This window comes from Gigantopelta aegis, chromosome 10 (genome assembly GCF_016097555.1).
Source record: "Gigantopelta aegis isolate Gae_Host chromosome 10, Gae_host_genome, whole genome shotgun sequence".
Lineage (NCBI taxonomy): Eukaryota > Metazoa > Mollusca > Gastropoda > Neomphalida > Peltospiridae > Gigantopelta > Gigantopelta aegis.
In genome coordinates, this window is record NC_054708.1 from 80631834 (window position 1) to 80646045 (window position 14212).

The window sequence follows — 14212 nt, forward strand, 5'->3', positions numbered from 1 at the left end:
CGAACCGTCATGGTAGCATTTCAGTAATATATCTACAGACATACCTACCAAACTGTAAAAACAAACCGTAGTCATATTAAATTGTTGTCAAAATGTACCCTATTATATACACTAAAACTAATAAACATACGGTAGCTTATAATTCATTTTCAAGAGGTTTTGACGTTAAAAAAAAACCCCATGAATCAAAAATGCTTCTACTTTTGGTCAAAACATACAAATTATAGTTTTGTGAAGAGTAAATAAATGATCAAATTTGCTTATAATTACCATACAAAAAGTTTTGATCAAGTTTTAAGTCGCCGACAGTCACTTTTCGCCCCCTTGTTTTGGCTTTGTACACAATAAATATAACACATCCAACAGTAATTTTTGTTTATGATATATTTAACAAAAGGTACTTTTATTTCTTTCATCTATTAAAACTTAAAATTTTTATTTTGTCAAGAATTAACAAAAATAAAAACATGCCGACCTGTAAACAGCATTGTCTGCTTGTTATAGAATTTTGACAGGAATCAAGGTTAGTAGACCAGTTTTTATTTTAATATGGTGAAGCATTGTAATAATATAGCTAATTTTGAATTTTTGCATACCAGACTTCAAGAACCCAGTATCCCACCGGGATACTATATAATACTAAATTCTCAGGTGGGATACCAGATTTTGAAATGTTAGTATCCAACTGGGATACTGCCCAAAATTTTTAATCTCGAACACTGGTAACAGTACAGTAATTGACTAACAGAGACCACGTTTCAACAGGTTCAACAACAGTGTTCAGACTTCAAGGATGGCCTCAGACCACAATTAATTCGCGCTATATGTTTCTATATAGCCTTAGTGGCTATAACATTTTTATTAATATCAGCAGGCCCGTGAAGTTTTGTATGTACCTTTGCCTGCATGGGGGACACATACCCTGAAAAGGACACCCCTGTTGTCCAGCTCTTTCTCCCAGCATATTGGTTTAAACAGACACACCCTCTAAACCAGGCCAGAGTACACCCATTTTACACAAAAAGCACTACTTTTGCATGGGCCGGAATTACCACAAACAAGTCTTCAATGTCAACAAGTTACACATGTTTACAAACTACATGCTATCCCCTGTCACTTCAGTCAAACAGTTGCCACTTCATAGCTGTCTGCCATGAAATAATCACAGTCAAACAGCAGACTACTTGCGCGGTGAAACTTCCGGATTTTCGACAACCAAATGGGAAGATAACTGTAATCTGAGGCCTACGACGGACTTCGACTGAAATTAGAACGTGAAAAAACAGGTTCATTAAAGGCAATCGATCCTGCGAAACTATGTCGTCTTGTTATACTTAGTTGTAACCAAATCTTAACATATTGAAGGGGAAATAACTCTACATATATTTTCTGATCGTTCGATTGGAATTTGATTGTAGCCAGACCATCCAGCTGCCATGGCTGTCGATATATCTTCCCTCACGTCTGTACACTGTTACTGTGCGTGCGTCTCTGTGATATAATTTATTATTATGCAGTTCCATAGAAGTCGTCCGAGAAATGCGTCTTCTGCCTAATCTGGAGTTATCTGCTCTTGAAACTTCACGCGATCGTAGACTGTCTCACTGTAGTATCTGATTCTCTATTGTTTATGTCATAGGTGATAAAAGCCTACAGGGAAACAGTGTACAAAACATGAACGAATGACTTTTCCTGACAAGTTTGTGATAAGTTTTCATGTTTATTCAAAATGGTAAATTGTTTTTTACGATTTTATTTCGCCATAAGTAAGATCTGACTACAAGGATGTCATCTGCCATTGAAACCCATGTTAAACTGCCCAACTTCAAGCGAAGATTGCCCATAGAACATGTTCTCGTTGGCACTAACAACATACACCATTGCAAACATACATTATATAAGCATTTATTTTCACTCCAAAATTGAGAACATTTCCGTCTCAGTTTTTTGCTATATGACCCCATCTGGCTGTAGTACCGGTCCGAACAGGTGGTTCATTAACCGATTCACTCCGGCTGTCACTTGCGCTATATACCCATGTCCCAAAAGGTCGATGCACAATATTACAAAATAACATGGGCAAAATACAGCCAGAAGGCTTGCCATTAAACATACATATTGTTTTAATTCTTCACCATTTCCTAGAAGTGAATATGTGAACCATAACATGTGTCCCAATTAGGAACTATAGTGGACCGTGATGAATGAACTGTCACCCGGAAGTCATCTGTGTAGTGAGACCTAAATGATGAGGTCCACCGGTGACCAGTCATAACTTCCCCGCGTCAAATCGTCCCCGCATACGAAGGACCGTAACGTCTCCGCGTCATAACGTCCCCGCGTACGAACTTAACGAAGGACCATAGGGCCTAAGTGGCATAACGTTTTAAATAATGCCCCAATGTGCTTTCTAGGTTAAAAATGGTTTTAAAAAAACCCAGAACTCACATAAACACACAAATTACAACTGTTTTAATGTAGTTTTTACAGAACTATTTTGGCAAAATATGTTCGCTTATCCCATTTGAGGGATTGGTTCTTGACATTCCCTGTAAAAGAAAGAAATAGCCTAACAATCATATTATTATTTTATAAAATATTTTATATGCAACCATTTTCATTAGAAATGGCATAATGGCGAAAGAGTTGTCGGTGTTGGGCACGGGAAAAAAAAATTTGGAAGAAAAATATTGATCATTTGATGTATATAGGCCTAATGGCATTCAGGGATTGAATAGGATTGAAATGACATTGAATTTGATTCCACTTCTCTCAAATAATTATTGTGTATGTGTTGTGTAGTCGGTGTTAAGTGTGACCTGGGACGTTTTGGTAGGAACTGGGGACGTTTTCACACGGGGACGATATGACTGGTAACCAGTCCACCGTCCATGGTTATGTAACATAACAATCAACTTTCTCTGGGGGGATTCGAACCACAGATTCACAGTATGAAAGTCCAGCGTAGACACCATCTGATTCTGAGCTAAGGTTGACGAGTCACACACATTTGTTTTGGCTTGATACACAATAAAATATAACATATCTTACCATAATTTCACTTCTTAATACAATAGAGAAACTCCAAGTCCAACTAACTACATGTAACATGGTCACAGGGTTTTACGTATACATTCAGAACAAGCTGTTGTAGTGCATGCCTGTCATGGGTGCAGGTAGTCCAGGACAGGGATACTAGCTACTGCCAGTAGGAGCACTTTATACCGACACTGAGTAGCAACTAGCAAATTATATTTTAGAATTGTATAGTGATTTGTGAAACTTGTATAACGAATCACATTGTGATATGCTCTCCATAGCACATATCACGGCCTTTGATATACCAGTCATGGTGCACTGCCTCGAATGAGAAATAGCCCAATGGGCCCACTAACGGAGATCAATCTTAAACCAACCACGCATCAAGCGAGCACTTTACCAGTCATAACATCAGACATATAATTATTGTTATATGGTCCATAAAGATAATGATAGAAAATCTATCAGCATGCCATGGACTGTTCTTTTGGTTAGCAGGATGGGATCTTTTATATGTGTCATCCCAAAGACAGGATAGCACATACCATGGTCTTTGTTACACCAGTTATGGCACACTGGCTGGAAGAAGAAACAGCCCAATTATTGGATCCAAAAAGTTAACTGTATGCTAAACCATTAACCACTCAACATTTTATAATGACCCAGAAACCAGCATTTGTACATGCAAACAGCATAGAGATGTCTGCCTTTGATGTACATGCACATGTACTGGTAGGTATTGGTGGAAATCCTGCATCCATTGAGACAGCCCATAGCACTTCAAATGAGTGCTCTATCACTGAACTGCATCTTAATTGTACCTCTTTTGATCCAATAACATGTTTAAAATGTATTGATAAATAGTAGTTAAATACATGTTGCATATAATAGCATTATGTTAACTACATTTTGTTTGGTTTTCAGGGTACTCCGATCAAGGATGTGACGATATCGGACAGTGCACCGAAAACACTCCTTCTACAGAAGCATGCTGACTACATCGCTGCTTACGGCAACAAGAAAGATGACTATGTACCTTTTAAAAACATTTTCTTACAGATTGTTCTTAATTGTAATATTTATATAATATACATAAATCACATGTACATATGATTTACACAAAGTTTTAAAAGTAATATATTTTTTGACAATTTTTTTATTTTTTTATTTTTTTATTTTTATTTTTTTAAAGAACCGTAAAACAGAAAATAAACCACCAGAAGGGTTTGGTTCACATCGACCTGAATCCTTCCTGTTGACTAATCTGAATTTTATTAATATTATTACACAATTATTACAAAATTTAGTGCAAGTAGTAGTAGTAGTAGTAGTAGTAGTAGTACTTAGCAACAGTATTAGTAACAGTAATAGTAGTGACTAGTGACTAACCTGAATTTTATGAATATTATTACAAAATGTGCAAGTAATAATAATATAATATGTACAAGTAGTGGTACATGTAGTAGTGGTAGTAGTAGTAACAGTAATAGTAGCACTGAAGAACAATGGTGGTAGTTGTAGCAGTAATAGTGCTTGTACTATTGGCATTTGTCTGGGGTTTTAATACTGACATATTTTCATAACCATGTATCAAAGTAATAACCATTTCACTCATTACCAGGTGTAGATTAAGGCAGAGGCTATTATTTTTGGTCAAGTAATTAATTTCTGTTCATGTATGGTGAGGGATCTGGTTTATCAGCATTACCAAACTCCATTTCATTTTAGGGGAGGGAACACCTTTATTTTTTAGCAATGATATCAATATCAATTATCATACAAGCAGTACATGTAACTTACATGTTTAGAATGATGAAAATGTTTGAAGCGACATGTGTAATGTACTTGTACAATAAGAGCTTAATTAATACTATTTATGTTGGGGTTTTCATGATAATGAATGTAAATATTTTGCTTCAGGAATACATAATGACTGAGTATTTGCGGATGAATGGTATTTACTGGGGCTTAACAGCGATTGCGCTGATGGGCGAGCTGGATCGGATGAAGCGCAGTGAAGTTCTTGACTTCATCAAACAGTGTCAGCATGAGTGCGGGGGTGTCGGCTCCAGTGTCGGACATGACCCTCACCTGTTGTGTACGTTGAGTGCGGTACAGGTAAGTCACTAATGAGTTTCAGGTATAACAAATTTGACAGATCCATTACAATCTGTTGTCCAGAACTAGTCCTCCGTGTATCAGGCTTTTAAGAATTTAACATTTGTTGGTTACACCCCGTCCCCCAAATAAAGAAATCAAGTAACCCATTTTGTTTTACATACAGGTAATCTGTTATGACAATGTAAATAATGTCCGAAATTTATTACTCAAATAAAAAATAGGTTATGCAAAACTTGAGTTGAAGGGTGAGACATAGTGCAGTGGTAAAGTGCTTGTCTGACGGTTGGGATCGATCCCCATTGGTGGGCCCATTGGGCTATCTCTCACTCTAGCCAGTCAGGCCTGCACAAATCGGACAGTTACAGTAATGACAACAACAGTGTCAGTGATATTGACAGTGACGGTATCAGTATCCACTGTTCCTCAGATGAGGAAGATGGCACCGAGTCTCCCACTCATGACTGAATGTCATGACATTATATATATACTGACACACAATGAAAAAACAAAACAGATATTTTTCAATATTTTGTTGCGATTAATGAAAAATATATTTATTGGTACTTTTGTCTGGGTTTTAATCCTGGTTTTGTCCTCGTTACACATACAATAGCAGAAACACACAAAATGGTGTGAAATGCGTTCACTACATGCTCAATCATGCTGCATGCAATGCACATGAAATGCCAGTATGTGGACACATAAAAGTTATGTAATGGTGCCATATTCCTCATCACATTAAGAATGCCACGACTCCGAGAAGAACAAAGGGAGCGAGCGTTGGGCATGGTTCAAGGGGAGACTTTGCAAAGCCAAGTTGCTAGGACCTTCAGAGTCCATCCATCAACTATTGGACGACTTGTTGAACGTCATCAACAGACCGGGAGTGTCCGTGATCGACCTTGACCTGGTCAACGTCCCGTTACGACCCCACGCCAAGATCGGCAGATTCGACGACACCACCTCCAGCTCTCCAGCCACTTTTGCGCCATCACCGAAGACCAGGAAGTCCCCTTCTGTTTCAACAAGACAATGCCCATCCACATACTGCAAGAATTACCCAGGCATTCCTGCAACAAGCCGGTATCACTGTTATGAACTGGCCCGCCGTTTGAACCCAATTGAACATAATGTGGGATGAGTTAGGATGTCGTGTACGTCACCGCCAGCCACCACCGTGTAATGTCGCTGAGCTTGCACAGGCGTTGCAGGAGCAGTGGAGGAACATTCCTGTGGCTTATTTGATATGTTTGTGCCAATCCTTTCCTCGTCGTCTTCACGCATGCTCATGGGCCAATGGTGGACACACCAGATACTAACCTTGATATGGGGTTTTGAACTTTTCGATTACGATTATCCATCAATTCATTAATAATTTGTTGTTATTTGCAATGAAAAGTTGTTTTTGCGTTTTCATTGTGTGTTAGTGTACATAAAGATTAATATTATAAATTTAATGGTAAGAGATTGCCTTGCAGTGAATTCTTATTTATTCACACGTAGTTATGCACACATGATGATGTGTTTTATATAATAGGCCAAGCCTGACATTCACTATATTTTGGCAATTTATTACAATAGTCCTAATCATTATTATTTTGTTTAAATCTCTTAAACATTTGTATCCATATACCTTTTACTTACCATTGCCACTCTCTTGTTTCTCAAAATTAAGTTTTTTTTATTTTATTTTTTTATTATAAAGAATAAAAACAGGTTATGCAAACCAAAATAGGTTACGCAAAATCTTTTGGCATAACCCCTTTTCAGGTTGTGCAAATTTTTAATTTGTGCAGGCCTGCCAGTGCACCATGACTGGTACTTCAAAAGTCGGGTATGTGCATATAAAAGATCCCATGCTATTAATTTTTAAAATGTCAAGGGTTTCCTCTCTAAAATTATATGTCAAAATAACCATATGTTTAACATCCAATAGCTCACGATTAATAAATCAGGGTGTTCTAGTGGTGTCGTTAAACAAAACAAACTGTAACTTTAGAGTTGAGTGTGTGTGTGTGCGCATGTGCAGTGTATTAAAGTGAGTGACCCGAGACTAATGTTTTGTTTCAGATATTAACCTTGTTTGACGCGGTGGACACAATCAACACTGACAAGGTTGTGGAGTATGTGAAGGGCTTACAACAGGATGACGGTAGTTTCACCGGAGACAAGTGGGGTAAGTGTGCAGTCGATGTAGATAATGGGGGAGCTAGTGGGTCAGGATTATGATTGGCATGAATACATAATCTGACAGCAGAACAGGGAACATCTTGTTTTAAAAATCATGATTAGCAATATTTGTAGTTAATTGAAAATTAATTAGCAACTACTGTTTAATGTTATAGAATTGTGTTGCAATCTTTGAAACTTGTGTAGCGAATTGTGACCCGATGCTGAACAAAATGATCCCTGCTTTTCATCCAGTATAAATTAGTCTGTTGATATTGGTGAATATATATGTCATTTATTAGGCGATAATAAAATAGGTGCTACACTTTTAACCTAATATTTGGGGTTTTTCAAAATGAGGGTGGAGGTGAAATTATATATTTTATTTTTAGAAAATTGGAAATACTGCACATTAAAAACCCTTTGTTTTTTTACCATTGAAAAAAACCAGGGGCCGGCCTTAATCCTCAGGACAAGTTGGAATGAAAATCTAGAATTCATTTTATTTCAGCCATATCAGTGCAGCCTTTTCATTATCAAAGGATATACAGTGCATACCAGTAAAAGCAAAAGGTGTTTGCATCTTTATCTCTAATAACTTTGATAGATACTTATATTAGTGATCTCCGACTATATTTATTAAGATTGCAAGATCCACAAAAATATAGGTGGCAAGGACCCCCTAAGTAAACAACAGTTTTGCAGATTGTCAGCTGAAGTAAAGACAACGCTGCAATAATAATGAGATGAAAATACTCCAAATGTTTCTGGAAATTTGGTAGTTCGTATCTCCTGTCCATGTTGTTTTATGCAAAGTTCACAAAACCCTTGTTATTTTACTAGATTCTGCAAGAATAAATATCATCTGTTTCATGTTCCCGAGCCACGGGGGATGTTTCCTTCATAAATTAATAGTAATTATGTATTTGATGTCTACTAGCTCCTGATAAACCATTAAGTGGTGGTCTCATTAAACCAACCTTTCTTTCCTTTAACAAATCATCTGTGTGAAATATAGCTTTTTGTTTGCCTTACAGGTGAAGTGGATACACGGTTCACCTTTTGTGCTGTTGCCTGCCTGTCATTGCTGGTTTGTATTTCTGTTCAAAGGATACAGAGGTTAATTGATGTTGTACCCTACATTCAAGTCATGGTTTGAGTTGGGTTTTGTTTCAGGAAATGTGTCTCAGATGTTTGTAATTGTTTCTCAACTAAATCAAAATTTATATTTGAAAGCCATAAAGCAAATTCTTCAGCAGCAGGTACAGGATGGTGACTGATCACAGTTGCTCACTAGACAGAATTTGCACTTAATGTGATAGGGAACACTTTGTTTTCAAAATCCTGATTAGCAATATTTCTAGTCAATTGAAAATTGATTATCTAATACTGTTTGATGTTTTAAAATTGTGTAGTGATCTCTAAAACTTGCATAGCAAATCCCGACTTGATACTGAACAAAATGTTCCCTGCTTGAGATGAATGTAATATAATATAGAAGGGGATAGCACCAATAAAATTGTCCCCCACAGTTCACAAATAAGTTGTGAAGCAGATGATCTAAGGGAGGGAATTTAAATGTAAGGGAAAACATATTCCAGCACTTCTTCAGTAACAATACACATATGACATCTGTATTTCTACCAGAGTGGTTTCTGTAATTCTATATATTTTTGGTTAGGTATAATAATACATTATTTCCACAAGTAATTCCATTTAACTGTCAATTGACTTTTAAGAAATAAATTAAGATTGGGTGTTAAATTATTTAGGAAGATTTATTTGTTTTGATATTGCCAATACAGGTATATTGCCAATTGTTTGATATCTACAAATGCTTCAGTAACTGTAATATATTGTTTTATTTTGGTTGATTTTAAAGGCTTGTATATTTGTCGTCCACAGGGCAAGCTTCAAAGTATTGATGTTGACAAAGCAGTTGATTTTGTTCTGTCATGTATGAACTTTGATGGAGGTTTCGGCTGTCGACCCGGCAGTGAAACCCACGCAGCTCAGGTGAAATGGATACAGAATTATCATCATGTGCTCATTTTATCCAGTATTTAAGGTTACAAGAATCATAAATTCAATATTCAGTACTTGAGTGTTTGGAGTTATTATGACATTAATTTCCGTAGTCTCGAAAATTCATACATTGGAACAATGGAAATAAAATAATATATCATTCTGCATATTTAAAAATGTCATTAACATAAGATATTGATGTTCCAGTGATCAATTATAACAGAAAGTTTGGTACAAACTAATTACAACAGATTATAGACACTGAAATTCACGCCAATTTCCAACAATATAAGGGAATTAGCAGATTAGTGAACAGACATCAGGTGTGTGTGCAGAAAATTGTGCAGGGGGAGGGGGTCTCATGATGTGGCAAAGTTCTTAAGGGAGGGGTGGAATCGAGTCATGCTACCCCAGAAAATGTTTTGAAAAAAAGAAAATTCCCTTAAAGCAGGGGTTGATCCTTGAAACCCACCCCTGTCACACATCCCTGTCACACATGCCTGAACCTACAAGCAGTGGCTAGACTATGTACATACCTCTCTGGACATAAAAATAAATAATATTGTCCTTAAAGGCAGGTGACTTGCTAAATGGCCCAATAAAATATTGCCCAACATCTACAGTAAAATGTTCTTTATTTAACAAGTTATATATCTGTCAGTTCCCACATATTTCTCAATATTGTTATTGTTATTTTAGTGTATAGAAACACTGTTAAACAAATCAGTGATCTGGTACTTTTTATTTCTTTCATCTTTTAAATCTTAATATTAATATTTTGTCCAGAATTATGCAAAATAAAAAAATGACATCACTTTGCATCTCCTTACAATGACCATAAAGTGGGTACATGACATTTCCTTTTTAAGAATTTTTAAAAATTGCTATTGAAATGTTTTTGTTTAAACTTTACTAATGCACCTAATTGTGTTTGAAGAAAATTGTGTGATTAAAAAATTGTACCTTTTACGAAATATGGATTTCAAATTAATATACGGTAAGATATGCTATATTTATTGTGTACAAAGCCAAAACAAGGGTGCGAATAGTGACTGTTGTCGACCTTAATGGGAAAATGTAACAGGTTTCCTCTCTAAGACTATATGTCAAATTTACCAAATGTTTGACATCCAATAGCCGATGATTAATAAATCAATGTGCTCTAGTGGTGTCGTTAAACAATACAAACTTTTTAACGTCTGTTTTTGTTGTTATATGTAAAGACATTTGGCTATGACATGTTTTTTAACATTTGCTTTTGTTATTGTTATTGTTGTCTGTACCACAGTGTTGAAAAACTGGCGATGACAGGTGGGTTTTTTTACCATATGCCGTTGTTGTTGTCAGGTGTACTGCTGCGTAGGCACGTTGGCGATCACTGGCCGACTCCACCAGGTGAACGCTGATCTGCTCGGCTGGTGGTTGTGTGAGAGACAGCTTCCTTCAGGTGGTCTTAACGGTAAGATCGATCTGCGTCAATGGACCCTTTGGGCTATTTCTCGTCCTAGCCAGTGCATCATGACTGGTATATCAAAGGCTGTTGTATGTGCTATCCTGTGGGATGGTGCATTTAAAAGATCCCTTGCTACTAATGAAAAAAATCGCCGATGATTAATAAATTAATGTGCTCTAGTGGTGTCGTTAAACAAAACAAACTTCTGGTTGACAAAACCTCATTACTTACTTGTTTTTAGTTCATTTTAATCCATATAACATAAATGAAAATGAATGCCTTCTATCAAACTACTACTAAATTAAATTTGTTGTATTGACATTTCTCAAGCATCAGATGATGCCAGCAACTGTTACATACCAATTCGCCTTTCAGCTGGGGTTATGTTGAATGAAATTTCCCATGTAAATGTACATTTGCTTCTCTCTTGTTTTATATTTTAATATTTACTTCTTGTAGGACGACCAGAGAAACTGCCAGATGTGTGCTATTCTTGGTGGGTTCTAGCTTCTCTTAAAATCATTGGACGACTGAACTGGATTGACAAGGTATTTACACAAGATTAAACCGGCGTCTGTTGGTACATGTAGTAGATGTTATAAAAAACTATGAATTAATTTTATGATATTTGTGCTAACTTATTTTAGCACCATCATTGCATCTTGTGGAGATGTGTAACATGCAACTAGGAATGAATGAATGAACAAACGAATGTACACATTGGCTGCTGTATGTCAGACATATTTGAATATGATTATTTGCAACTAGGGATAATGGATAATGTATAACTAAGCATGTTTTCACTATGATTTAATGTATTATCATAACATTTGACAAAATGATATATTAGATTATTGAAATAATAGTGTCATCAGTTATTAGATAACACAAAAGTTCATAGTGCCTGAATAGGCAAACATATTATGGCATTAAACGGCTTCTAGATTATGGTAGCCCCACTCCCATGGCTAGTGATATTCAATGTTGGGCTAGTAAATAACTACTATTGCCATGCCCAACGGCTAGTGAATGTTTTTTGTCAAATGTTGCAGTTTTGTCTATTTTGTAAATATGAATATCCTGCCCCCACCCCAACCCCCCGATGTTAGTGCTTTTAAGTTCTATCTCCCTCTTTAGGTTATATAGCTGATTATTACTATTATTTAGTAAAATTGTATTAAGATAAAGTAAAGTAGGGCTAGTGAATCTTTAATTGTGGCTAGTACATTTGTTAAATCACTGATTCCGTGGCTAGTGGATTTTATACAACATTCTAGAATCCCTGCATTAAAAGAGGTAAAATGAGACTTAATAGTTTATACATTTGTGTTCTTTGACAAAAGTTTACCTTCTTTCTTTCTTTTTATCTCCTTTCCCCAAACTGTTCCATTTTTAACAGTAATTAATGGGTTGGGGTTTTTTTCACACAAAAAATTGATACATGTTTTCTGTTTGTGACAGGACAAGTTGGTGCGTTACATACTGGCGTGTCAGGATGAAGAGACAGGAGGGATTGCAGATCGGCCAGGAGATGTGGTTAGTTTTCAAACTTGTAATACACAAAACACTTCAGATCTATATCTAACACGTTTCTTACACACCTGTTGGTGACAACACCATTCCTTATTTTTTCCTTACTACATGTGAATGAATGAATGTTTTAACAACAACCCAGCACAAAAATACATGGGACATACAGGGTATACGTGTGATAATAATCTAAAGACAGACGACTAGCTTCTCTTAGGTGATGACCAGTTCACTACTGCCATACCATCCAATAAAAAAGAAAAACCAGTCGAAATCAATTACTCTGTCATGTATAAGTTAACCTGAAACTGATTTCACTCTGACACATAAGTTAACAACCAGTGCTAGGGGACGTAACTATATTTAGTTGGAAAAGACATTTAAATTTCTTTTTGACGATGTATCATTTGTGTCCATTAGATACCATTTATCTTACAGTTTGTTTTTGACTTTTTTAAAACAACTCATTATAAGATAAATGGCCAGTTATGTTGTATTCTCTATAGAGTTTAACATACAAACATCTATCATTTCAGTGATTTATCCTACTAAACTCTATATTTGATTACTATTTTGTTACTCTGTCTTTTCTAGTTAGGGATCTATTCTGTATGTATATAGTATTTCAAAAAACAAATCCAAGAAAATGTCATTTGAAACTCTGTGGAGCAGACATTCTTCATAATGGGTGAAATTCTTCATAATGGGTGACTATTGCTGTTACACTGTGAAATGAAAAAACAAGTTTTCTAGAAATAAAAGTAATGAAGACCATACATTTAGTGTTGCAATATCTACTATATAAAACCAGAAGATCTACATTCAATGTCATGATCCATGTAATTTTGATATATCTGTGTATTTATGTCTAAAAATTCCTTTTCGCTCAAAGAAATATGTTATTATTTGCAGGTTGATCCGTTCCACACACTGTTTGGTGTGGCAGGTCTCTCGTTGCTAGGTAACGAAACTATCAAGCCAGTGAACCCTGTTTTCTGTATGCCTGAAGAAACTATTAGACGGGTTGGAATACGACTGGAACTGTTATGACACACTGAGCTGCAGACATGCAAAATTCGACATTAACATTATGTTAACGTGTAGGAATACGACTGGAACTGTTGTCACACACTGAGCACAGACACGGGTAATTCGACATTAACCTGCTCAGATTATGTTAATGTGTTCAATGTCAGACATTGAAATCGATTCCGTTGACACATTACAAGACACTGAGGTACCATTGGACATTATTTTGTACAATGTCAGGCCAAGTTTTGACACTAATGTGTTCATTGTCGGACACTGAAATAGATTGTGTATAAAAGACACCGAGTTGTATACTGTCAGACATTGAGTTTCGATATTAATGTGGCCAGACATGAAAGCTAATCCTGTATGCAGACATCAAGTTTGGACATTAACATGTACATCGACACTGCATGCAGGCATTGAACATAGACATAAATCTGTACGGGCTGAGGCATTGAGTTTCAACATTAATGTTAATGTTGGACATTGAAATATCCATTCAGTGTTGTATTTCTAATAAAAAAACAATCTCTTGCAGTAAATGTGAGGACGAGATTCTGGTGTGAGTGGTAGGTGTTGGGTTGACTATGTCATCTGGGCAAAATATGTTTCAGGACTTGAAATAGCAGCCTTGGAAAAGAAGTCCATTTTCTAGACCTAGCAGGTGTCATTGAAATTCACCTACATGTACTTGTACTTAAAACCAATTTAAAAAATCATAGGTCATGTTTCAAGAAACGCATGTATGTATGATTATCTAGTGATTCTTTTATATTTCAACTGCATACTACTCCAAAATACATCTCCCAGGTCCCAAATTTTCACACCCTCTCAAACCCTTCT

The 14212-nt window shown here is 36.1% G+C and overlaps 1 protein-coding gene across 1 annotated transcript; it reads left to right on the forward strand.

The window, feature by feature from the left end:
* Positions 1-1127: 1127 nt before the first annotated feature.
* LOC121384591 (geranylgeranyl transferase type-2 subunit beta-like) lies at positions 1128-13678 on the forward strand. Its single transcript, XM_041515048.1, has 10 exons — positions 1128-1732; positions 3964-4071; positions 4960-5157; positions 7231-7336; positions 8367-8419; positions 9235-9345; positions 10702-10813; positions 11267-11355; positions 12269-12343; positions 13250-13678. The coding sequence occupies exons 1-10, from the start codon at positions 1730-1732 to the stop codon at positions 13385-13387; spliced, it is 993 nt and encodes a 330-aa protein (XP_041370982.1). The 5' UTR covers positions 1128-1729; the 3' UTR covers positions 13388-13678.
* The last annotated feature ends 534 nt before the right edge of the window (positions 13679-14212 follow it).